Here is a 24,459-nt window from a genome sequence, read left to right as displayed (position 1 = left end):
GTCACCATTCTCATCCTCCTGGCAAAGAACTGCTCCTACCCCGCTGTTAGACGCATCGGTGTAGATGATGAACTCCCGGTCGAAGTCTGGAGCACACAGCACTGGATAGTTGATTAGCGCCTGCTTCAACCTCTGGAACGCCTCCTCACAGTCGCTGGTCCACGGGATGCGATCATCAGCCTTCTTCCTCGTCAGATCGGTCAGCGGAGCCGCAATCTCGCTAAACCTCGGGATGAACTTTCTGTAGTAGCCCACCAACCCAAGAAATGATTTGACTTTTCTCTTGGTGTTGGGTCTAGGCCAATCACGAACTGCTTCTATTTTGGCCTCCAGGGGTTTTATCACTCCTCCCCCTACCATGTGACCCAAATATTTTGTTTCTGGGATACCCAGCTGCAGTTTGTTCTCTTTGCAGAGCCTAGGCCAAAGCACTTCCTCCCCTGGGTCAAAGTGCCTCTCCCCGGCTCTCTGGTCATCCCAATCTTTCTTTCTGACGTTTTGAGCTTGCAGGGTCTCTGCTGCTAGCTCTAGGTTTCTCTTTAGGTTATTCCTTAAAGTGTCTATGTATGTCACAACGTCTTGTGGGTCATCCTGGGTGATCTGCTCCCAATTTTGTTTGATCAAATCAAGGGGCCCTTTCACCCTTCTCCCAAATAAAAGTTCAAATGGACTGAACCCGGTACTGGCTTGTGGCACTGATCGATAAGCAAACAAAAGGGATTGCAGCTTCTGGTCCCAATTGTTTGGATTCTCTGCCAAGTAAGCCCTAATCAAGCGCATTAGAGTCCCATTGAACTTCTCAGTTAACCCATTACTTTCAGGATGATAGGCAGTGGTTTCCTTGTGCTTAATTCCACAGATTTGCCATAAGCGTTTCATGAGCTTTGATGTGAACGATGCGCCCAAATCTGTGATTATTTCTGAGGCAAATCCCATCCTGGACATATACCCCACCAAGGCATCTGCCACTGTGTTAGTTTCAATGTTAGTCAAGGGTATGGCTTCAGGGTACCTCGTGGCATGGTCCACAATGGTGAGAATGAACCTGTTCCCCCTCTTTGTGGCCTTGGGCAAAGGTCCCACAATATCCACCCCTATGCATTTGAACGGAGTGTCAATCACAGGCAAAGGGCACAACTTTGCTTTGGTCCTGTCGCGGCTATTCCCCTGCCTTTGACACACATCACATTGTTTACAGAACTCCCTGATCTGCTTCCCTATTTCAGGCCAGTAAAAATTCTGTGTGATTCTCTGCTGTGTTTTGTTCACCCCTAAGTGTGCAGCAAACATGTCAGAGTGCCCCCTTTGTAAGATCATGGGGCGATACTTTTCAGGTACCACTAGCTGACTTCGGATCCCATCTCCCCCTTTTGAGATATTCCTCAGGGTCTCTCTATATAAAATCCCCTTTTTCTCCAGAAATCTCACTGGGGTTTCAGGTGTTAGCTGGGCGTCAGTCACCTGTTCAAAACACTTTTGGAGAGTGGCGTCTGCCTTTTGCTCTTGTCCAAATCTGCTGTCTGTGGTTAAGGTTTCCACCACAGCTTCTGAACTCCCCCCACCTGCTTCCGTCTCTGGCTCATCATTACCCCCCTGAACTGTCCCCGTGGTGGCTTGTGAACGTGTAATCACTAGCACCCGTTTCACATGTTCAGCCAGGTCATTTCCCACGAGCACGGCTGCTGGCAGAGTCGATGAAATTGCTAGCCGCCAAACTCCCCTCCAGCCTTGAAAGTTCACAGGTACCTCCGCTATTGGCAGTGAGATTACCTGCCCCTCAATCCCTGCCACCTTCATGCTCTCATTTGGGATCACATATTCCCTAGGAATAATATCTGGATGGCACAGGGTCACCTGAGAACAAGTGTCCCGCAGCCCCCGATACTGACGGTCAAGTATTCCTACGTCCACCCCTGCTGTCTCAAACAACTGAGAATCTGTTCTCACCAGCAGGCAGCGCCTGACCTCTACAAGAGGACCATTTTCCTCAGCCTGATCAGCAGATGTAGCTGTTCCAGATTGAGTAGCCATGGCAACAGGCTCCCTCAGTGACAATGAGCCTTGCTCTTTCTGGACACAGAACACAGCTTTTGGCTTGGTTCCACTCGAATCCTGAGGCACAATTCCTTTTAGCTGCTTTACTTTCTCACACTCTGAGATTAGATGGCCCTTTCCCTGACAGAAATAACATTTTCTGGTGTATTTTGATTCTCTCTCATCTTGTTTTGGTTTTCCCTCCAAAATCTGAGGTCTTGGTTTCATGTCTGAGGGCTTCCCTTCACCATGGGCCCCTCCCCCTTGCTGGCTTTTCCCTGGTCCCTGAGAGTACTTGCTGTAGGTTTCTTTGGGTTTTCCTACAGATTTCTCCTCACCTAAGGGCTTTCTGATTTGATAAATAAAATCTGCGATCTCGGCTGCTTCTGCCACAGATCTAGGTTTCCTTTCCCTCACCTGGAATTTCAGTTCCCCATGCAGGACTGAATAGAACTGTTCCAGCGCTATCAAATCTTTAAGCTGCTGAAAGGTCTCTGTCCCCTCCTGAGATAGCCATTTCTCAAGCAGCCTCACCAATTGAGCCCCCACTTGGATAAAAGTCTGCTCTGGTTTCTTTGTGAGGGACCTGAATCTTTGCCTCAGCTGTTCCGCATTTATCCCATGTCTTGCAAACACCAGTTTTTTAAACTCTGCAAAATCTCTCATCAGTTCCTGTGGCATCTCTGAATAAACCTCAGCCAGGCTACCACTGATTAAAGATCGCATGATGGTCATCTTCTCAGTTTCCCTCACTGAGAAGTCCACAAACGCTCTTTCCACTAAGGAAAAGAACACCTCAGGACAATCTCCCTTGTGGTACACAGGGAATTTCTTCAGGTCAGCTTTAGACAATTGGCCTCCCTCAGAATCCCTATTGTTATTATTGTTCTGGTTCATCATTTCCAATTTTCTTAATTCAAACGCCATTTTCTCTCTCTCCAATCTTTCTGCTCTTTCCATTCTCTCTATTTCAAATTGCCTTTGTTTCTCTCTTTCCTCCATTCTTTCTCTCTCTAATCTTTCCTCCATTTCCCTCACCCTCAGTTCATGCTGTTGGGCTAGGAGCAATTTTCTGAGTTCTGGGTTCTGCTCTCCTGTGCTGTCACCCTGCACTGAGCCAAACTCATCCTCAGAACCTTGGTCAACCTGGGGGTCTTTCACTTCACCCATTTCTGCCATTTGGCTTCGAGTCAAGGGCATAATCCCCCCCCCCCAGAACAGGCTGCTTTAAAAAGTCAAGCCTCAAAATAAAACGACCACTTTTTTTTTTCTTTTGCCTCAGAATCAGCTTTCCCTATAGCTTGCTGCTGTCCTTTCAGCACTACTTGCAACTGTAGCGAGTTAGAGTCTACCCCCCTCTGCTGGGCCTCTCAGCAGGCAGGCTAGATCACTGCTGTTTCACAGTTTTGCCTCAGCTTTTTTCCCGCCAAAAGCAGGCTGCCTCAGAGCACCCTAATCTAGTCTCCCCAGTTGGCACGTTCTTCTACTAGCGCACCTCCCCGTGAGGCACACCTAGAAGATTACCTACGCGCTCTCAGATTGTCCCTGACTAGACCCCCCTTGCTCTGGGCACACTTGCCAAGGCTTTGCTGGACCGCTGGACAACTGGACCAGTCGTATCCCACACGCTGGACACCAATCAATGTGACAAACCCAGACCTACTGGGATATGCCACACGTTAACTAAGCTGCCACCAACCATTCCCTATAAGAAGTCACACAGACCAGGGATGGATTTTTAAACAAATAAAAGAACAAGGTTTATTTAAATCACACACAGGGAAAATAAAATGATCAGGTAAATAAGATTTAGTAACGTGGCTTTATCTCACTCATACATAAACACAGTTTGGTTCACACAGAACCCTTAACTTGAAGCACAGACCCTGAACCTATCAGTTCTGGCTAACCAACAGACACCTGAACCTATCAGGTTGGTACTCTGACACACAGTAGTACCCTGTCTGACACACAGACTCCCACACCAGCTTCTTCTTCCCAGCTGCTGCTGCTTCTTCACATCCCAGCGTCTCCTACCTTCTCCACACACGCATCACATATATATACAGTACAGCCCCTCCTCCTGATGTCCCGCCTTCCACTCCCCATAGGATGGAACTTTCCCTCCAAACCCATGACAGACAGGTAACATCAGTGCTGTATGTAACAGCCATTTCGGTGTTGAAAGTAAAAAATCCAGTGGACGGCTTGTCTCTGTCTCTGTGCCTGCAAATGTGAAAGCCATCCATGACATGATCATGGAGGACCGCCGAATATCAGACAAAAGTATTGCTATATATCTGAGAATATCACGTGAGAGAGTAGGTGCCATTATCCATGACGACTTGGAAATGAGAAAGCTGGCAGCAAAGTGGATCCTCAAACTTTTGACAACCGAACGAGAGAGGAAACATGTGGAGTCATCGGTAGCTGTTTTGGAACATTTTGCAAGAAATGAGTCAGATTTCCTGGGCAAACTGGTAACTGGTGATGAGACATGGATCTACTGTTATGATCCAGAGACAAAGGAACAGTCTAAGGAACGGAGGCACAGTGGTTCCACCAGGCCAAAGAAGTTCCGAGTGCAAAAGTCAGTGCAGAAGCAAATGGCAACATTTATTTTGGGATAAGAAGGGAGTTCTGCTGGTGGACTACCTCCAACAGGGGTGAACCATCAGTGCAAAATATTACTATGCTTTATTGATGATGTTGAGGCAAAAGATCAAGGAAAAACATCGAGGAAAGCTCTCAAACGGTGTCATCCTGTTGCATGACAACGCCTGGTCACACACTGCAGGCAAAACAATGGTAAAACTGATGTCCTTAAGCTTTCAAGTGATGCCCCATCCGCCCTGTTCTCCCGACCTGGCTCCTTCTGACTATTATCTGTTCCCCAAACTCAAAAAATACCTAAAGCGACAACGATTTGGGAGTGTTCTGAAGGCAACTAATGCTGCAAATGAGTGGTTCCACCAGCAATTGGAAGAATGTTATTTGCAGGGACTTAAGAAGCTGCAGGACAGATGTCACCAGTGTATGGACTTCCTGGGGGAATATGTAGAATAGTGTGGCAGTTACAGCTTCCTAACTAAATTTTTTTCTGGGAAAGGCTCAATACTTATCAGCACCCCCTCGAAGGAAATTTACAACCACATACCTGTCAAACATATACATAGATGAGAGATCCAAATAATGATGATGATTATAAGTGAAGAGCATAGTTCTTACAATGCCTAAATGAGTAACCAGGTTTTTGTTAACATCTGAAAGAAAGGAATGTTGGTGCTAGGTAAAATAATATACACAAATGACTTGACTGATAGATCTTCTTTCCAGTCTTCCTGCCTGTTTTATTTTCTGGCTGCATGAATGTATCTTTCCTGTTCCAACATGTTTTACGGGGAACTGGAAAATGCAGTGCATCTCTGTCTACTTCCTGATGAAAAATGTTTGTTGATCATTTATATGTTGCATTCTAGCACTTCTGTGCCTACCTTTCCCTTAAGCATGCCATCTTAAGCAGTGCTGCTTCTTTGGCCAGCATTTCTTGTAGTTGTAGTTCAAGAACATCTGGGCACCAAAGGTTGGGACCCACTGTCTTAGATAATCCTCCTCTGTCCTTGATCTTTGACTTCTCCTACTTACCCACATGACATGCATCATCCTCTCCTCCAATATAGGATTCCTTCTATCCCTCTTCCTTGCTTCTGTCCTGCAGGAGAATCACTGAAACTGAAATGCTGCCATTGATCTATAAGGCTGGCAGAAGTAAAAGGGGACAATACAATAGGGGCAAAGCAGTAGAGACTAAACAGAAAGGTGATAGTACAGGTCACATAACATTATCTTCAGCCTTTAATCCCTCAGTTGACTATCGTTGCTCCAGAGACATGCAACCCAAATGTTTCCCTAGTATTGTACTATCTGGAGAATCACACAGTCCTTCTTCTTAGAATCAGGTTGTTCTGTTGTGTTACATAATGACATGTGAAGGTTATTTGATTTTTATGCTGATAATAAAATCCTATGATGCAGTAATGAACCTTACGCATTTCCATTTGCTGTATCTGCTTCTAAATGGATTAAAGAACAAAAAAAATTTAAGTGTCAAAAGGTTACTAAATAATCACTTGTGCTGCTAGTAAAGATACAGTATCTTCTTGTCCACCACATGGAAATAAAGTTACCCACTCCGATTCAAAGGTACAGATGGTAGCAATGACACCCCTTCCCCAATCATGTTTTAATGAAAACCCTTCCTTGTTCCTTCCTTTTTTCCTCCCTTCTTGTCTGAACAGAGTCAGTGAGAAAAATGAGTGAGGCTCCCAGGTAACGCTACTAGCTCCCTTCCCGGGAAGAACCGGGGAAACGCCAGTAAGCAGCAGCAAGAGAAGCAACAGAGGCCCTCATCTCATTCTCTCTCACCCTCCCTTTCTTCATTTCCCACTGCCTTTACTCGTCCTGGAAAGCGAAACCTGTGGCCCAGACTGGCCCACCCCTGCCTGGCCCACCCCAGCCTGGCCCACCTCCAGCCTGGCCCACCCCAGCTGACCTAGCTCTTTGCCTGCTCCTTTTCTGACTTTACAGCCTCCGTATGGGTTGGGAGAGCTTTTCCTTGCCTGGCAACCTCTATTTCCCTCTTCTGTTACATACAGCTCTCCACCCACCACCAAGCTAGAGGTCTTTCGGCAGTTTTTCCATTGACATTTGGATCCCCTTTTCCCTCTTTCTCCCCCTCCCTTACCTGATTTCAGCCCTGCATCTTCCCTCCCCTTCCTTCTTTTATTCACTCTGGGCGGGGTGCCCCTCTCGCTTTTCCTTCAGCGATTACAATTGCTTCGGCTCTCTCCCATGCTGTCCTCAGTCCTATCCTCCTATGTAGCATCTCCCTGAAACAGGACACTTCAGTCCACTCTTTCTCTGATAAGAGGATCTCTCTCCCTACTTTATTTCACCCTCAGTCTCCCCTCTCTGTTCCACAGAATAACACTTTGTGCCCCCCCTTGGGGGTTGTGATCTCCAGGTTGGGAACTTGTGCTATAGATCATCAAGTCTAGCCCTTTTGAAGGAGGTACAGTGGGGAATCAAACTCCCAACCACTGGCTCCACAGCCAGATACCTAGCAGGCATCCTAGCCTTTTTCAGCATGTAGAAATTTGCCTGATTCAATGAGCCTACTCTTGATGTGACATACTCCTGGATTCCAGCCATTGAATCCTAGCGCTGTTAAATGAAGCTGAGAACAAATGGGAGAAAAGGATATTCCAGAGCACACAAGCTCCCTTACTTTATTCTGCAGTTACATGAAATGGTTGGTAGAGTGGCTACAAGGAAGTACACTGCATGTAGCCAACTGCCTCACCTGCCCAAGAGAAATCTTGGGCTTCATGGGGTGGGGGTGGTTCCAACTGTCACTTGCCTTCTCTTTTAGCAAAGCCAACTCTGTCCACTGATGGCTGTGTATTACTTTCTGTTCCCCCTTTCCTCAGTTTAAATCACTGCTATCAGGATTTTAAACCCTGTGAACGCTGAATGGGACATGAGGGACCCATGGAAGTATTGCTCTTCCCTGGGAGACAATCCAAGGCTCTATGCTTATCCCAAATCACAAAATTATCACTAATCCACTGTGTTTTGCCATTTTATCCTAAAACAGTGCACATCCCTAACAGGAACCATTTTTTTTTCTATTTTAAACTCTCTCTTTCTCTCTCCAGTTTGGCCCCCAAACAGGAATTAGGATTATCAGTCACTATGCTTCCTTCCTGCCAAATCCCCTCCATTTTTCCTACCCCATCATTTATTCATGGCATATTGTATAGATTCCTCCTTTAAATGTGGTTTCTATTTCGTGAGAAATATATAAAAAAGAAGTATCATATGTTAAACCAAAAAGAATTGGATGTGTAATTAAAATACCAGTTAAGCTCCTTTTCCCAGCCCTATAATGTGTTCCAGAATATAATGCTCTTTTGTTAAAATAATTCCCTTTAAGAATTTAACAAGGCTATGAAAGCTTTTTTTCTTACTGATGTACAGTGTGCAGCTGGTCTCCTGCCATATTATTAAATGCGGATTAGAAATAGCACTGGTGTAGTGAAAGCATATTTCTTGTAACAGGATAAATAGCACATAGAATTTGATTTGTTGCTTGTGTACTTCTGACCTTGTTGGACTCAGTGTAAGACAAACATGGAAAAAACTGGCAGAACAATCCTATATATGGCTCCTCAGAAATATGACCAATTTAGTGAACTTTAACTTACTATTTAACTTACTATGAACAATTCATAAAAGTGTGGACCCAATATTTCAGCAGAATTATAATGAAAAATAATTTTCTTTTGTGATACTTAGGCTAAGAATATCACGTTATGATCCCAGTCAGCCCCTTTTCCTCGTCACAATATCGTAGTGTGAAGATGACTCTGATGATTCCGTTTTTTCCAATAAAACATCTTTATTTAGTAACAAACTTTTATGATCTCTATCAACTTCAGCCTCTTGCTTTGTAGAAACGGCGCCAAACGTCCTCAAACAGTAACAAATTCCCCTTCAAAGTGAGAGATGAAGGATTCCAAACATGATCGTACCATCTAGATTCACAGCCCAGATCGTCTGGTGCTATTACTCTCAGCCTCACTGGTATGTGTGTGGGGTGAAATATCCAGCCTATCTGTGGCTCCCAAACTCTTCTGCTTGCATAGGTCTTGGGTTGGGGTGAAATGGACTGGCCCCCATGGGGTTCCCCAGCTCTCTCCATATCTCGGTTGCGTTCCCCCATTGGGTCTCTCTCTGTATCCAAGTTTTATATTTCTTTCTTCCCCCTCTCTTTTGTCTCGCTCCAATATGGTAGTTTTTTATATATATCTGCCTCTTCCACTCTTTCTTGGCGTAGTCTCTCAGCACCTTAAATTCCACCCATTCTCCTGTCCAGGGGTCTTCCTCTATCGAATCTACTAAATCCTCCTTTCCCTCCACCTTCTCCCTCCAACATGCCTCTCCTTCCCCTAAATCAGAGGTCTCAAACTCAATTTACCTGGGGGCCACTGGTGGTAGAGTCTGGGAGAGGCTGGGCCACATCAGATTTTCCACAAGAAAAGCTTTATTAAAGCTTTTTCTGTCTGAACAGGGAGGCTCTGTCCCCTGACTGGCCGTCGTTTATCCTCCCTCCTCCTCCTGCTGCCCCAAGCACCCTCCGGTGAGAACCCTGCATTGAGTAGGACAAACAGGGTTGACCCAAGGAAACAGCTCAGTCACCCACTTAGGATGACCCGCAGCCGCCGATGCTTTGCACCCTTCCGCTTCGGAAAGGGCACCAGGGTGACCAGCCTCCAGCAGATCAGGCCAGCTTGCCAAGGGAAAGTGTGCCAAAAGCCATTTGCCACAGTCAGAGGCTCCCTGTTCAGAAACATTATATTTGGGTGAGCATTCAAAAGCCAAGGACAGAGGCAAGGTGGAAGGGAAAAGGTGGCTGTCTTTGGTGATGGCCCGGCTTGTGCGTTGCTCACCTGGCTGTGAGCAGAAAGGGGAAAGGGGAGGTGGGAGGGAAGAGCACAAGTCCTCCTCCTTGCAGGGAACATGCTTTTGTAAGTGTTCCCATCTGCATGTTTTGATCCAGAAGTAAAATGAGTGCAGCGAACAAGCAAGGACGACAACCCAGAGAGAGCAAGATTTCCCCCTGTGGTCTGCTCTTGCCCACGTGTTACCATTCTCCACATAAGAAGTGTGCCCTCTTTAGACGCAGGTTGGGGACAATGGAGGGATGCTGCAGGAAGACAAGGCACCCAGGTTCTGTGGAGGGGTGGCACTAAACCACTGGAGTTTAAATGTCCACAGATTCACACACCCTTAGCAGCTGTATGCGTCCCTTCTGCAAGGCTGGCCCCATCAGCAGAGTAATCTCTCCCCTGTACCCAAGGAAGCTAATGGAGCTTCCTGGGGCTTCTCGACTCCCACTCTGGCAAGATGCCGTGGTCTTGCCCAGTGTGGCTCAGCAAGACCGAGGGGAGCACGCACAAGAAGGCTGTTCTCTTGGCAGCACCCCCTCCCATGGCACATCTGGGCAGGGAGCGGAGGAGCACCAGGCAGGGGGAAGGAGAAGCGCAGAGAGGATGAGGTGACAGCAGCAGCAGCCTCACCAGGTGACCCATGAAGACTGGAGAGGAGAGACCTAAAAGCAGAAGCCCTGGTGGTGCCAAACCAACTGAGGAAGAAGACTGCTGGGCAGGGAGAGGGCTCCCCTTCTGGATGAGTGGGTGCTTCAGGGGAGCAGGCGGGGTCCAGCCCCTACGAGGCGGAGAGGAAGCCCCGCCCTTGCCAAGTAGGTGTTGCTGCTGCTGCTCCCGTTCCTTAAATGTTCATATTAAGGCGGGGGCCACAAATTATCTTCCTGCAGGCCGCAATTGGCCCCCAGGCCGCAAGTTTGAGACCGCTGCCCTAAATCTACCAACTGCCCCTCCTCCTCCTTTCCTTGTTTCCTCTTGCTCCTCTTTTCCCTCCAAAATAGCGCCCTCTCTCGCTTCCGTTTCTAAATTCAGTTCCTGTAATCTTTCATTACATCTGTCAGTTGTCCCTCATTTCCTCTTAAAGAGATGGACGGTACACCCTTCTGACCACCTCTGAGTGTGTTCCCAGTCTCACACACATACATTAATCCATTGATATTTATAGGCATACAGTATTCAAGTTTTTGAACTTCATTCAACAGCATAGTACTTTGTGCAAGATATTTGCCTGTCCTAAATTTTGTTTCTGTTGTTGCTTAGAATATAAAAGTACAAACAACAATGATGAAACAACAGTATGAGCCCTGAAGCAAGAATATACCATTTTCCATTGGATGTATATATTTAGCTAGTGATTAAAGCAGATTGAGCCACAGAGACCTGAGGTGAATTTCTGCACGTTTTAGATTAGGGGCACGCTGGTACAATATAAGCAAAGGAAGAAGAGATTATTTTTCTCCTGTGGTCAGAACAGGAGCATGTCTTTTGGCAAGTTTTCCTTTTGTTGCCAGCTACCACTGAAGAGACTGCAAAGAAGATGATTTTAATAATTCTGTGAAGGGCACCTAATTGCACATACACAGTATCAGTTAAGAATAGTATCAACTGTAAGAATGGATTTAGAGGCATCAATATATGTGGGAGAGAATGTTTTGCACTGTGGAATACTTTTTTCCTACACTGTCAAATCAAAGTTCTTCATTATAGCCACTTTCAGGTGTTAAACCACCACTTGGTGGCACAGATTTGCAAAACCCAGGTTTGTTAAATGTCACGTTATAATACTTAATGCATATAGCAAAGACCTGAAATATTACACAGATATTTTTGGATACATCCAGCCAAAGTTAAGTACAGTATATGTCAATTCAATTAATTTAAATGGGAAAATTTTAAGTCTGTATTCATTTCTTCAGTGGAAATTCGGTCATACTGATTTGCTTATCTTTGGGTAGCTTTTTGCATGCCAAATATATTCTCTGGGTGACCTCTGCCACTTTTCATGCATAAAATAAAATAAATAAAATAAAATATGGACTGACCTAGTTTCCCTACCACATGGGGTTGTATTGTTTTCTGCTGCGGGTTTGTGCACATGAGGTGCCTACTCTGTGTAGAACATTGCAGAAGAACTGTAGTACTCCTTGGCTGATGTGAAAGACAAGTGAAGCTATTTAGGTATAATATATTCTCAAAGGCTTTCATGGCTGGGTCCAGCGGTTGTTGTAGGTTTTTTGGGCTGTTTGGCCGTGTTCTGGAAGTTTTTCTTCCTAATGTTTCATCAGTCTGTGGCCAGCATCTTCAGAGGACAGGAATTAGAACACAGACAGAGCCAAAAAACTTACAACTGTTTAGGTATACTTTTTTTTAATTACAGTACAGTATTTAAGAAACATTGAATGTTTAATTAATAAAAACAAAATGCTTCAATTTATGAAGTCTTGTGTTATTAATGGTGGGTCCTGTATAACAAGGAAAGGAATAACAATGCACTGTAACATATTTTAAACCTTATTGTCTGGAAGTAGCACAGAGAACCTGAACAACTTCTTGTATGTCTACTTTAACTAACTGAAAGAATTTGAGTGTTTAAGTCTCATTATCTTCTTGATCTGTTGAAACTAAGACTGGTGTTTCTCCTTATCCAAAGCCAGCACAAGGGGCCTATGTAATGCACCCAGGGCAATGGACAGATTTGCAGCAGTTCCAGTCAGGCTTGTTGGTTTATAGAGAAGGGAGAAATGGCAAACTCTCAACACCTTTGTTTTCTGCTAAATCTGCAATGTCTGTATTGCAAGTCTGGTTTTTGAGTTGTTTTGCTTCTTCCTCTATCCCCCAATTTTTTACTGTCTACACCTTAACATGATGAGGGGATTTTAGTGTGTTAGGGAAGCTGAGAATAATTCCATCTTGAGGCGACACTCCGTCATCATGAATCTAGACTTTTGGCAGTAGAAGTTAAAATGACTAAACGGAGGCTATTGGCAGAATTAAAGGGGGAAAGGGCGGGAGAAATGTGGACAAGAAAAATGACAAATTATTGCCGCCCTTTAAAGCCTATTTTCAGTCTTCAGTCAGTAGAAAATTTGGGGGACTGGAGAAGAAGGAGAAAAGACTGAAAGTCTGGTTAGAGTTGATGACTGTGGTTCTTTTAGGCAGACTGATCTGCAATGTAGAAGATGCTGATTGACTGGGACACAAGGTGTCATGGTATTATATTACGGTATTTCCTCTTTCTATAGAGAAAAGCCTGTTCGTAATCCTTCCAGATCTGTTCCTTATGTGTGTTTTAAGGTTCACGGCATAAAGTTGTTGCATGGCTCCATCCAAACACTTAGGGCAGTTCAGTGTTTTCTTTGACAAGTGATGCAGAGTCAAGAGTCATGGTGACATATTATTTTTCTTTACATCTGGCTTTATGACTGAATTTGTGTGTGTGGAAATCAACACTTTATGGAAGGTCACACAGAAAGGTAGAGAAAGGTAATTTTGACTATCTCGATCCGCCATGGTAACTAAAGAAAATTCATTCTGGCATTTTGCCTGTTTTTCCTTACACAATTTTTTAAAGTATTTATTTAAGGACAGGGTAGGGAATACAAAAAGTAAGGGGGAATAGGGAAGAGGGAGAAAAAGGATAAGGGGAATAGGAGAACACAGATAAAAATATAGAAAATCCATGTAATCATTGCTTATGGACACAGTCATCCAAGCAAGGAACTATAAGCTTTAAAAATCTGTTGGGTTTTTTTTTTTTGTACTTCTAGCAAACATTAGATGTATTGACCTAATTCTTGTAAAGCTCAAATGCATATTAACTAAGTACGGGTATTCACGTTGGAGCTGCTGCACATCAGTGTTTGGAGGAAGAAAAAAATAACAATTACGTTTCCACGATTGGTTTCTAACCTTTCATTCTTGCCACCTACAAAGCAGATATACTCTTTCCCCTCAAATTGCACAGGTCTGAACAGCATGACTTTGGTTGCACAGGGATTTCTGCCACCACCACGCTCTGTTGCACATGGGGGGGAAGGAGGAGTGACTATGCCTCCATTTCCCCCTCTGATAGAGGCTTTTTCTGTCCTTCAGGTACCTTTAGAAAGACTTGACAGCCCTTTGTTGTTGTTATTATACTTGTCTGTAATCTGTATGATATTTATATTATATTTTGGGGGGCATAAGAGTTATACATGGATTTTGAGCAGGGGTCTAGTCCCCAGTGTTGTTGAAGGCAGCAGCGTAATACAGTGGTGCCTCGCATAACGGGTGCCCCATTTAACGACGAATCCGCATAGCGATGATGTTTTTGCAATCGCTTTTGTGATCGCATAACGATGTTTTCTATGGGGGAAAATCGCTTTGTGATGTCGGTAAGCTGTTTCGCTTATCGATTATCGCATAGCTATGTTTTTTCCCCAGCTGATCGGCGGTTCCAAAATGGCCACCGGGTAAAACAGGGACGGATTCCTCGCTTACCGGGCACCTAAAATGGCCGTCGTATGGAGGATTTTTGCTTAAAAGGTAAGTTTTAAGCCCATAGGAACACATTGAAGGGGTTTCAATGCATTCCTATGGGCTTTTTAAATCCACATAGCAACAAAACCGTATAGTGACAATTTTTGCTGCACGGATTATTGTTGCTATGCGGGGCACCACTGTATTCTGAAAGTCTTGTCTATAGACCAAAAAATTAAAAAAGGAAAAAGGGGAAAAGTGGAGAGCAGCTGCTTCTACTTTTATGCTTGAGACAACCATGAGGTGGAGTAGGCTAAGAGGCAGTGCCTTGCAGTGTCATGGAGTTAATTTTAGGGTAGCATTGGCATCTCAACTTGGTCCTCTGTAAAATTAAATCTGTAAAAATTCTTTGTTTTGTTCAGATGCAAAAGAGCACAGACACGTGACAGGGTTTTTTAAAAACAACTTTGTTTTTTCTTTTATTTGACTGGAAGAACAGTGGAGAAAAATGCACTGATGTGTAGCCTGCACAATTAACTTGTAAACTGCCCAGAAAGTGCTTTAAGTGCTATGGGGCAGTATATAAGCAGCACACTTTGCTTTTGCTTTATGAAAAAAATTAGTGAGGTGAGGCTGCAGGCCTGAATTTTGGATTCTTTATCAAAAGCGATTGATATTCTCCATATGGTTTAATTAAAAATAATATTTTTGTTGTAGGCTGGAAGTGATGGGGAAAGTATTGGAAACTGTCCATTTTCTCAGCGCCTCTTCATGATTCTCTGGCTAAAGGGTGTTATTTTTAATGTTACAACTGTGGATTTGAAACGGTGAGTTATACTTTATTTTTAGTTTTTAAAGTAAAAATGTAGTGTCTTTGGAAGCCTGCATATCAAAAGCTCACTACTCAAATGTTTCTATGTTTGATTCATATACTTTGATCCACAAGCAGGTCATAACTTTATTAAGAGCAATAAATATTCCACAAATTTTGCACTCTTTGACTTACATATCTCACTGTGGTGACAGCTCAGTTGCCTTGCCTGCTGTGTGTCACATGAAAAGTGTCAATCTGTGTAGCCTTGGTCAAATTGCACAGTCCCAGTGTACCCCCAGAAAAAGGGAATGATAAACCACTTTTTGGTAATTCATACCTAGAAAAACCCTTTCTTCTATTAAACTCAGACCCAATGTGAATGTTTCAGATTTAATGAGCCATACCTAGGTATTCAGATATCTGAGTTTTAAGATAAGTATTGTATTACATTCAGTTAGGTTTGAGCACAATTAACTTTCCTCAGACTGCTCTAAGTCTAGATATTTAATGATCCAAATCTAGGTTTTCAACAGGATGAAGTGCAAGACATTTATAGAAATGTCTCCTTAGAAGTAAGCCAATGGGACCTGCTCTTAGTACGTTGTGAGGGTTCGAGTCCTGGCTCCCCTTTTTCTTGAAATAAGCTGACGGACTTCTTGGGTTTAGAAATCGGAGTCACATTTATTGGGTTATTCAACAGACATTCTATGTCTACGAAGGTATTCCAACCATTGTCTCCCTCTAACAACGGATTAGGAGGGGGTTTCCAATCTTCAACTTTGAAGGGATTATTTTCCTGGGAATTCCAAGGACCTGGCCTGTATCTTCGTCCTGGTCATCTGTCCATACCGGTTCTCGAGGGGAGGCATCCTCTGGCCAAATTCTCCTGAAGGACCCCTCTGATGCTGCTGCTGAATCATCCATTCTAGTCTCTCCCTCCTTTCTCTCTCTGCCTTTTCCTTTTCCTCCCTCAACTTCTTCCTCCACTCCTTTGTCTCACTTTCTCCCAATAAGAGGGTTTAGGTGTACATTCACTCCTTCTTCGGGCATCTGCCTCCTCCCTTGGGACTTTAGTTTCTCTACCTTGCCAGTCCAAGGGTCCTCCAGCCATATCCACTCCCAACCTCTCGGCAAATTGTCTTCCCCCCTCCTTATATCTCCTAACTCCGCCTCCACTTCTACCGGGGGTTGTCGTTCTCTTCCTGCCAAGATTTTCCCGCCTTCTCCAATGGACATTCCCCTCAGTTTCTCCTCCACACTCCCTGGGTGGTTTATTCTTCCTGGGAGGGGGAGGGGTGGTGTTTGCACCTCCTTTTTGGCAGAGAGCGGGAGGGACGACGCTTCCGTGAGAGGGGTTTTGCTCTCACCACCAGCCTCACATATGTTTGCTTAAGGTTTCATTATTAGTCAGTTATACAGATGGTATTTTAATGTCGCAATAGATACCTAAAAACACAAAGATGAAAAGTTGCTTTTCAAAAATTATTTGCTTGATGATGTCTGTGGGTTTTTTTTTTCAGGAAGCCTGCAGATTTACAGAAGTTAGCTCCAGGAACAAATCCTCCATTTATGACTTTTGATGGTGATGTGAAAATAGATGTGAATAAAATTGAAGAGTTTCTAGAAGAAAAGTTAGCACCACCAAGGTATTGTATTTTGCTATTTTCTTAGACCAATGGGTAGTAAGAGACAATGTTATAGAAAAGATTAAAATGGGTAGCACTTGGTTAAAGAGTTAGAATCGACAAAGGTGAGTCTTACAGAATAAAATTTTGGGACATAATGTTAGAATTAAATTCTTATATCTTAAATTCTTCAGATATCCCAAACTTGGACCAAATCATCTGGAATCTTACTCTGCAGGGAATGATGTGTTTGCTAAATTTTCTGCCTTCATAAAAAACACAAGGAAAGATGCCAATGAAAGTAAGTCCTTACAAAGTTTTATCATTCTTGTCGGCAGCTCAAAGGATCAGAGCTATTCTGATCTGTATGGCTCCACGTGCAATTTTAATACCTTGATACAAGACAGTTATGGCAATTTGCATCTCATATATATTTCTTGCTAGGCATGCAAGTATATGTATTAATCAGTGGCCTAATATAAGAAATCTGGGATGGGAGTGAGGAGAGAATTCAAAGTTAGCATTTCCAAAATATGAAACAGCAGTGTTTTTAAGAAGCAGCAAATGTTCACAAATAGTTTTGAGATCTACATAGAAAACTGTGGAAGGAGGAAGACTAAATAACTATCTCCAGGTACTTGGCATAATATAAGTTCCAATGTAGGATAGGACAAGAGAAGTGTGTACAGAAGATTTGTAAAAAAGCAGATGATTTGTTTGTGAATATCAATGTTTCAGAACCTGGCCACATTTTGCTGCAGGTCTGAAGAGCAAAGTCGATACCTGTAAAGTATCTGTTACTTCAAGGTCTGTTATAAACTCCAAGCCATGCACAAAATGACAAATACAGTGGCGCCTCGCTTAGCGATGTTAATTGGTTCAAAAAAATTCATCGCTATGGGAAAACATCGCTAAGCGAAACGCGGTTCCCCAATTGAAATGCATTGAAACCTATTCAATGCATCTCAATGGGGGGAAAAATTACAACAAATTGAAAAAGAGTCGGAACAAAGTCAAATTAGTTTAACAAAGCGTTTATTAAGTGCCCTTATGATTTCAAGCATTCTAAACATTTTTAAAACATTTTAAACGTATAAAAAACAGCCAACAGGAGGCTGTCAAAACCATCATTAAGCGAAACAGGGGAACCCAAACTGTCATCGCTATGCAAAGCATGGTCCCAAACATCACTATGCGAAAATCGCCCATAGGGAACATCGTTAAATAGAGCGCAAGATCGCTCTGAAAAAGCCATCACTAAGCGAATTCGTTGTTAAACAAAGTGCTCGTTAAGCGAGGCACCACTGTAAATTTGCTTTTTAACATCACCTTGCTAAACCTGGAAGCCTTTTAGATTCTCCCTGTTATGAAAAAGCTGTCATAGTCAATGATCGAAGCAGTCCTGATCTGAGGTATCTTTTTGGTATTTTGAATTAGTACTATTAATACTGCTATCAATCATCTCAAAAACTTTGCTGTGCTTCAAAACACATGCTTCAGGTTCCCTTGCTTGAAAGAAAGCATGTAAGTCCACGTTCAGTGAACTAGGTGACACAACAGAGATCTCTATGCTGTGTTAAGTTGCTTCACAATATTCTTTGCCCTTGTTTAAAACAAACAACTTTGTATATAAGCAATGCAAGAAGACAATGGGACCACTGTACCCAATGCATTGTTCTTGTTTATTGCATGACTTTAACAAAAATACAAGATGGACCTGTTTTTGAATCTCACTAAGAATCTTGTGTTTCAGGAAACCATCTAGTCACTCAAAACAGCTCTCTTCTAAGATTCTTCATCCAACCCCGCTCAGTTTTCTGTTTCTCTTTAATTCTAGATTTAGAAAAATCACTGCTCAAGGCTTTAAGGAAGCTAAACAACTATTTAAATACCCCTTTGCCTGAAGAAATTGATGCCTATAGCACTGAAGAACTCACTGTCTCAAGAAGGAAATTCCTAGATGGGGACGAACTGACTTTAGCAGATTGCAATCTCTTGCCAAAACTCCATATTATCAAGGTCTGGAATTTCTCTTTGTTGGTGCACTTGCCTACCCTTTTAAGTAGAAAGCAATAAAATGTGCGGAATAATAATTCCTATTCTTCTTACTTGGTGGTGATTGGCAATTTACATCTTGTTTATTGGTGTTTATTTCTGCACCAATAAACAAGCTATCATTAATTCAGAGAACTTTGCATGGCTGCAGGAAGTTGGATCAAAGTAGAGGAGGAGTGACAGTCACTGTTTCTGTTCCTCCTTTTTTTTTTAAACCAATCTTCCTTCCAGTGCTCACAGGTGACTGCAGAAAACATTTAGAATAACTCTGCAGCTGGACGATATCTTCTCCTGTGTTGGGGACATGGGGATGCTGGATGGGCTGTTGGCAATAGCCCATAACAAGAGCCTTGCCCGCACTATCCATATCACAAGCTGTATCAAACATTTTTTTTCTCTCCTACTGTTAGAGCTCTGACATCATCAAGACAATTGCTGAAGATGTTTCTGTAGGGGAAGGGAAGATAGGGAACAGAGGTAGAATCTGTTTATTTAAATTTTGGAGCACTGTTTGCAGTAGGGATTGGTAATCTCAGTGGATCCAAAGACCTTGTTTTAGGTTTCTAAACAGCCCGAGGGTCACACTTCAGAAGAAATGGAGCTAAAGGGGAGGAATGGGACTAAGGAGGTTTCTTTGAATGCACATGCATGCGCGCGCGCACACACACACACACACACACACACACTTGTTTAATGCCGTATTTATGTGCTGTAAAGTTTGCTACAATTTGGGGTGTTTTGTTAACTGAGAAATGTGTTTTACTTCTAAAAAAGTTTTTAAAGCAGAAAAGCTCCTACAATGGCCAAAACATATTATTTTAATTTATTCTTTTGGTAGGGGTTAAGTGGGCCCATTGGTGGAGGGAGCCACCCAAAAAAAGGCAAAATTTCTGCCTATGCCCCATAGAGGTCACATGATTTTTTGTGCATTTTAAAAATAGAATAAAATAAAATAAATCCTTTTGGAAGGTTGGGGGTGTCAAGCAGGTGATATATATCTGCAGAAATGGTCCAAAGGCTGCATGTTGCCCATCCCTTGTCTAATCTTCTATGTGGAAAAAATATAATGTATTTTATGATCCAGCCCATACTGTTCCAGAGACCACATAGTTGTACTGTTAATGCAGTGTCTATGCCATGTATTCAGATAGCTATTTCACTAAAAGTATTTTCCCCCCAAGAACTGATAATGAATACCTTATATTGAGGCATTTTATTTACTTTTTAAACTTTAGCAACCTGCTCATGCCAAATACTTAATTGCAATTGAATGTGCCATCTATTTCTTGAACACATCTGTTATCTACGTATTATGCATTACTAAAGCTCATACAGTACCTTGTTTCCATTGCTATTTTCTGCTTCCTTCAAGTAATATACTGCAAGTAGAAATCAAATATTATGTTGCTTACTCATGCCTCAGATCTGACAATTTCCTCCCTTGTTTGTTTTTAAAGGTCGTGGCAAAAAAATATAGAAATTTTGAATTCCCATCTGAAATGACAGGAATCTGGAGATACTTGAACAATGCATATGCTAGAGATGAGTTCACTAATACTTGTCCTGCAGATCGGGAAATAGAATTTGCCTACTTGGATGTTGCAAAAAGAATGAAATAAGTGTGAGGATCTTCTATTGCTGTATTTCTTCCATGAGCTTCATCTGAAAAAGAAGAAAGAAATTTCCAATAATGTTCAAGAAGTTCTAAAGGTGGCCATTCCTCTTCACATAATAATTATTTTATGTACTCATTCAAGTATAGTGTAATTGTATCTATGTCATCTTACATGTATATGTACCTGCACACAAATTTTATATGTATTATGTTTAATGGATCAAAGCTCAAAAACATTTGCAAAAAAATCTAATCTAGATTACAGAGCAACTATAGTGATTACACTTTTGATATATGGGAGCACCATAAATACAGCAGAAGCTGTGGAAACTGTCTATCTGTTGCTACACTTGCAGCTCATGTGGACAGACTGGTGTATAAAACCTGTGAAAACCTGGCTTTATATAGCCATTGTATATTGCTGCCCATTCAAGTTCAGCAGCCTTAGTGTATCAACCCCAGCTAATTTGTATTCAGAAAGCTATTTACATACAGCCAGCACTGTTAGCAGGATTTGGTACAGCCCACATGGCATTGAAGTCAATGCAGAAACACCTATGGATTTTAATCAATATGCATTGTGCTGTTTCCATGATCAGAGCTACTTCAAATATTGTAAAAAAATGGAGTTTGCAGGATCTGTCATTTTGATTGTTCCATGAGTTTCATCCAGGTGTAGAAACTCTTGAGTATGTGTTTATCATATGCTTCCAAATATAATACTTAACATGTTCCCTGGCTGTGCAGTATCACAGAACATGACACTGTAGCAACATTGTCATGCTGTAGTTAATTTCTGAGAAGAGACCTGCTAAGGGTCAAAGTTACTGCTTCCAGTTAACCCCTTTTGTTTTTCTCCAATTTTTTTCTTTACTGTCAGATGCTGGCTGCAGTAATGGTTCTTCATAGGTGAAGGCAGGGAAGATTGTGTTCTTAGAAGATCTTAATACTGCAGATATTCCACCAGTTGTGTGTGACACACAGACCCAGGAAGTCCTCACAGGTCTTCCTACTACTTCTGCAACACAGCTGCTCTGCCATAATTGAACAGGGAGAGTGGATTCTCAGAGCTGTTCCACTTCCACCCCCATTTTTTTCGGAACTGTTGCCAAATTTACTCATTGGTGGAAATCTTCTAAAGCAACAGCGTGCATTAGAAGGGGATAGAACTCAGTGATCTGCACGATACACACCAACTCTATTTTTAAAAATATAAAAAAGAAATTGACTCATTTTTCTCTATCAGTATGCATGTAACACCCCATTACCACCCTGAACCAAAGCATTTGTCCCCATTGTACTGGTCCATACTACCCTGTGACCCTGCATAAATGATTGAAAGAAATCCAAAAGATGGAGCAATTTGTATTCCAAACACATTCCATCCTCTGAGATGCTTCCGCTTGTTTGATGGTGAAACTACAGGCAAGTTCTTTGTTTAACACCAGATGTCCCTTTCCAAAAGCTGCATAATTCACAATTACTGTCCTACCTGGCTGGCTCCATGGCATGACATCTTTTCAAACTAAGTTGAGGGTGATGATTTTAAAGACCACAGATCACATAATTCATTGTCATTTGAAAAGTAACCCACTTTGTGAACTGAATACAGTGGAAAGCATAATGTACAACTGTGATTGAAATAGTTTACTCCCACCTGCTACATCATTAAAAAGAGTCATGTTGCCCCCATTTTTGGAATCCAATTCAATGGAAAAAATTTGATGAACATAACGTTGCCTGCTAGCAAACATTTTTTCCTGGTTCGGACATACAGTAATGCTATGTCATGGTCTGGTGCTGTGTGATCAGGAAGCAGGTGGTCTCAGCTTTCATCTTGTTGACTTTCTCCACCCAAGACTTTGTTTTTGCTTCCTTCAAGAGTTCACTTATTATGTACAAACCAGAGACTGTAGTTTAGAACAAGATAGGTTCCACAATCTAGCGTCATAACCTATAGGTTTAGATTGGTTTCCTTGCTTCCTGTTCTGTGTCAAATAATGAAAGAAGTGGTTGTGACTTCTAGCATCTCTCTCTCCTTTACTGAAGTCACTAGCCATCAGCTTTGTTCTAGAAATGATTGACTACAAGGTATATTTACTAAACTGAATTTATTTTAGAAGAGAAAATCTGTTTCATCTCAAGATGTCTACTTTTCATAAAGCTTTTCTTACAGTATGATTCTTTAAAAGTTAAAACTATTTCTACATTGTATAATCATGACATGCGCTTTAAATATCTTGGTTCATGTTCCTTGTGAATAATTTTAACATGGTGTTAAATGCTGATATTTTTTTTTTTAAAAAACAGTGTCACCGTAAGTCAGAAATGACGTGATGGCACATGATTATTATTTTCTTTAGAGACAATCTGTTTAAAACCTAAATCGTTTCACCTTACAAAGGTTAAATGCTGGATATGATATATTAGTACTCAAGAAAGAAAGATTACTAATACTGCAGATTCAGAAATATTTATACTTTTCAACTACATGTGAAAAATCATTGTTATTTAATATGCCTTACAAATCTGAACAGAAAATAACAAAAAATTCTGACTTAAACGTCGTTGTCCTGTGTTTATTTTAGTTCAGACACTAGTAACTTCTAAAAATTAGAAACAAGCTGTAACCTGACTTTAAAGTTTAAATATGTTATGTCTCACTGATTTAAACAGAAGTCTTGGCCTTGTGAAGAGGGTTGGAATGCATTTGACCATATTCCAATACTGAAGACATCAGGAATTTAGAAATGAGCACTCCAAAAAAGTGTTTTGTTGTAATGGATTCTTTCTTAGAAGGGAAGCGTAAGAATTTACCTGCTCATACTTGTCACCATATTTATAACTCACATCTTGGTTATAGAGGGTAGAATTACTGGGGAAAGGTTAACAATTATATTTATGTTTTAAAGGAATTGTTTTAAATAAGTAAATTAATTTTAAATTGGCATTTAAATTTATATTGCAACAGTAAAAGCCTTATCAAAAGTGAATGTGAGAAACATGATCCATTATTTTACTCCTTTTAGATTTCATTGATTGATATTCAAATCAAGTCAGGGTTTTAAGCAAGTACCTGCTCATTTACTAAGAACCGGTTTATTTAGTGTTGGACTCATGAAGTCTGGTTTCAAATCCCTGCTGGAGCACAAAAACTTACTTGAAGGGTAGTAGTGGTAAGCAACACCTTGAATATCTTTGCAAACTGCATGCTTTGAAAACCCTGTTAGGATCCCAAAGAATCACAAGTGACACGATGGCACAAAAATCTCATCTGTTTAATTGAAATTGAATGGATGTTTATTTACGACTGTTTTGTTTTTGGTTTTGTTTTCTGTTTCTATTTATACTCCACCTTTATTTCAATAAACTAAGGCTCTTCTCTCTGGGTTTTATCATACATTCAACCCTGTGAGGAAGGTCAGGCTGAGAGAGAGAGAGACTGGTTCAAGGTTACCCAATGGGTTTCATGCCTCTGTGGGATGTGGAGCCTTAACTTCTTGATGTACTTGAGGTGTATCACTTTTGGACAATCTTTAAAGAGTAGTCATCCAGCTTTGTACCTTGACTTCATTAATACAGTGGTGCCTCGCATTACGAGTGCTCTGTTTGACAATGAAATCGCTTTACGTCGATGTTTTTGCGATCGCAAAAGCGATTGCAAAACGATGTTCCCTATGGGGTAATTTCACTTTGCGATGATCGGTCCCGTTTCAGTAACCGATCATCGCAAAGCGATGATTTTCGCACAGCTGATCGGCGGTTTCAAAATGGCCGCCGGGTTAAAAAAACGGCCACTTGCTGTTTTCTGGCATGGATTCCTCGCTGCACGGGCAGCGAAAATGGCCGCACTATGGAGGATCTTCGCTGGATGGTGAGTTTGAAGCCCCTAGGAACGCATTAATCAGGTTTTAATGCGTTTCTATGGGCTTTTAAAAATCGCATTACGACATTTTCGTTTTACAGCAATTTTCGCGGAACAAATTAACGTTGTCATGTGAAGCACCACTGTATCACGGCCATAACACTAATACTAATTCAATTCTGGTGAAATGTTAATACAAAAATATGTTTATCAGTTTCATTTTTTTAAAAATTAAACTACTCTTTTCCTTTAGCAAATGCCCCACTTTATTAATTTTAACACACTAGTGCCCATCACTGGCATGGGTCCTAGTTTCTCTTAGGTTTCCTGTGTCTGAACACGCTCTGTTAATCAAAGAAAAGGAACAATGACTGGTCATGTGTGTGTAACGTTGTTTTTGATATCTTAATTCTTTTTTGGAAGACATGGACACACTGAGGCAGTATCCTTTTCAGATTAACTCCACTGAGCAAAGCCAGAAGTTA

The 24,459-nt window shown here is 41.9% G+C and overlaps 1 protein-coding gene across 1 annotated transcript in view; it reads left to right on the top strand.

Annotated features, from left to right (window-relative positions):
• The window catches only part of CLIC6 (chloride intracellular channel 6), a 33,237-nt gene extending 10,565 nt beyond the window's left edge, over positions 1–22,672 (top strand). Inside the window, exons 2-6 of the mRNA XM_020789376.3 lie at positions 14,718–14,827; positions 16,335–16,460; positions 16,634–16,740; positions 18,277–18,458; positions 19,952–22,672. Of these exons, the coding sequence (XP_020645035.3) occupies positions 14,718–14,827; positions 16,335–16,460; positions 16,634–16,740; positions 18,277–18,458; positions 19,952–20,113 (687 nt within the window). The 3' untranslated portion in view covers positions 20,114–22,672. The remainder of the gene's footprint in view (positions 1–14,717; positions 14,828–16,334; positions 16,461–16,633; positions 16,741–18,276; positions 18,459–19,951) is intronic.
• Positions 22,673–24,459: the final 1,787 nt, after the last annotated feature.

This window comes from Pogona vitticeps, chromosome 3 (assembly GCF_051106095.1).
Source record: "Pogona vitticeps strain Pit_001003342236 chromosome 3, PviZW2.1, whole genome shotgun sequence".
Lineage (NCBI taxonomy): Eukaryota > Metazoa > Chordata > Lepidosauria > Squamata > Agamidae > Pogona > Pogona vitticeps.
The sequence above is the reverse complement of the archived record's forward strand: the minus strand, read 5'-3'. Positions and strand labels throughout refer to the sequence as shown.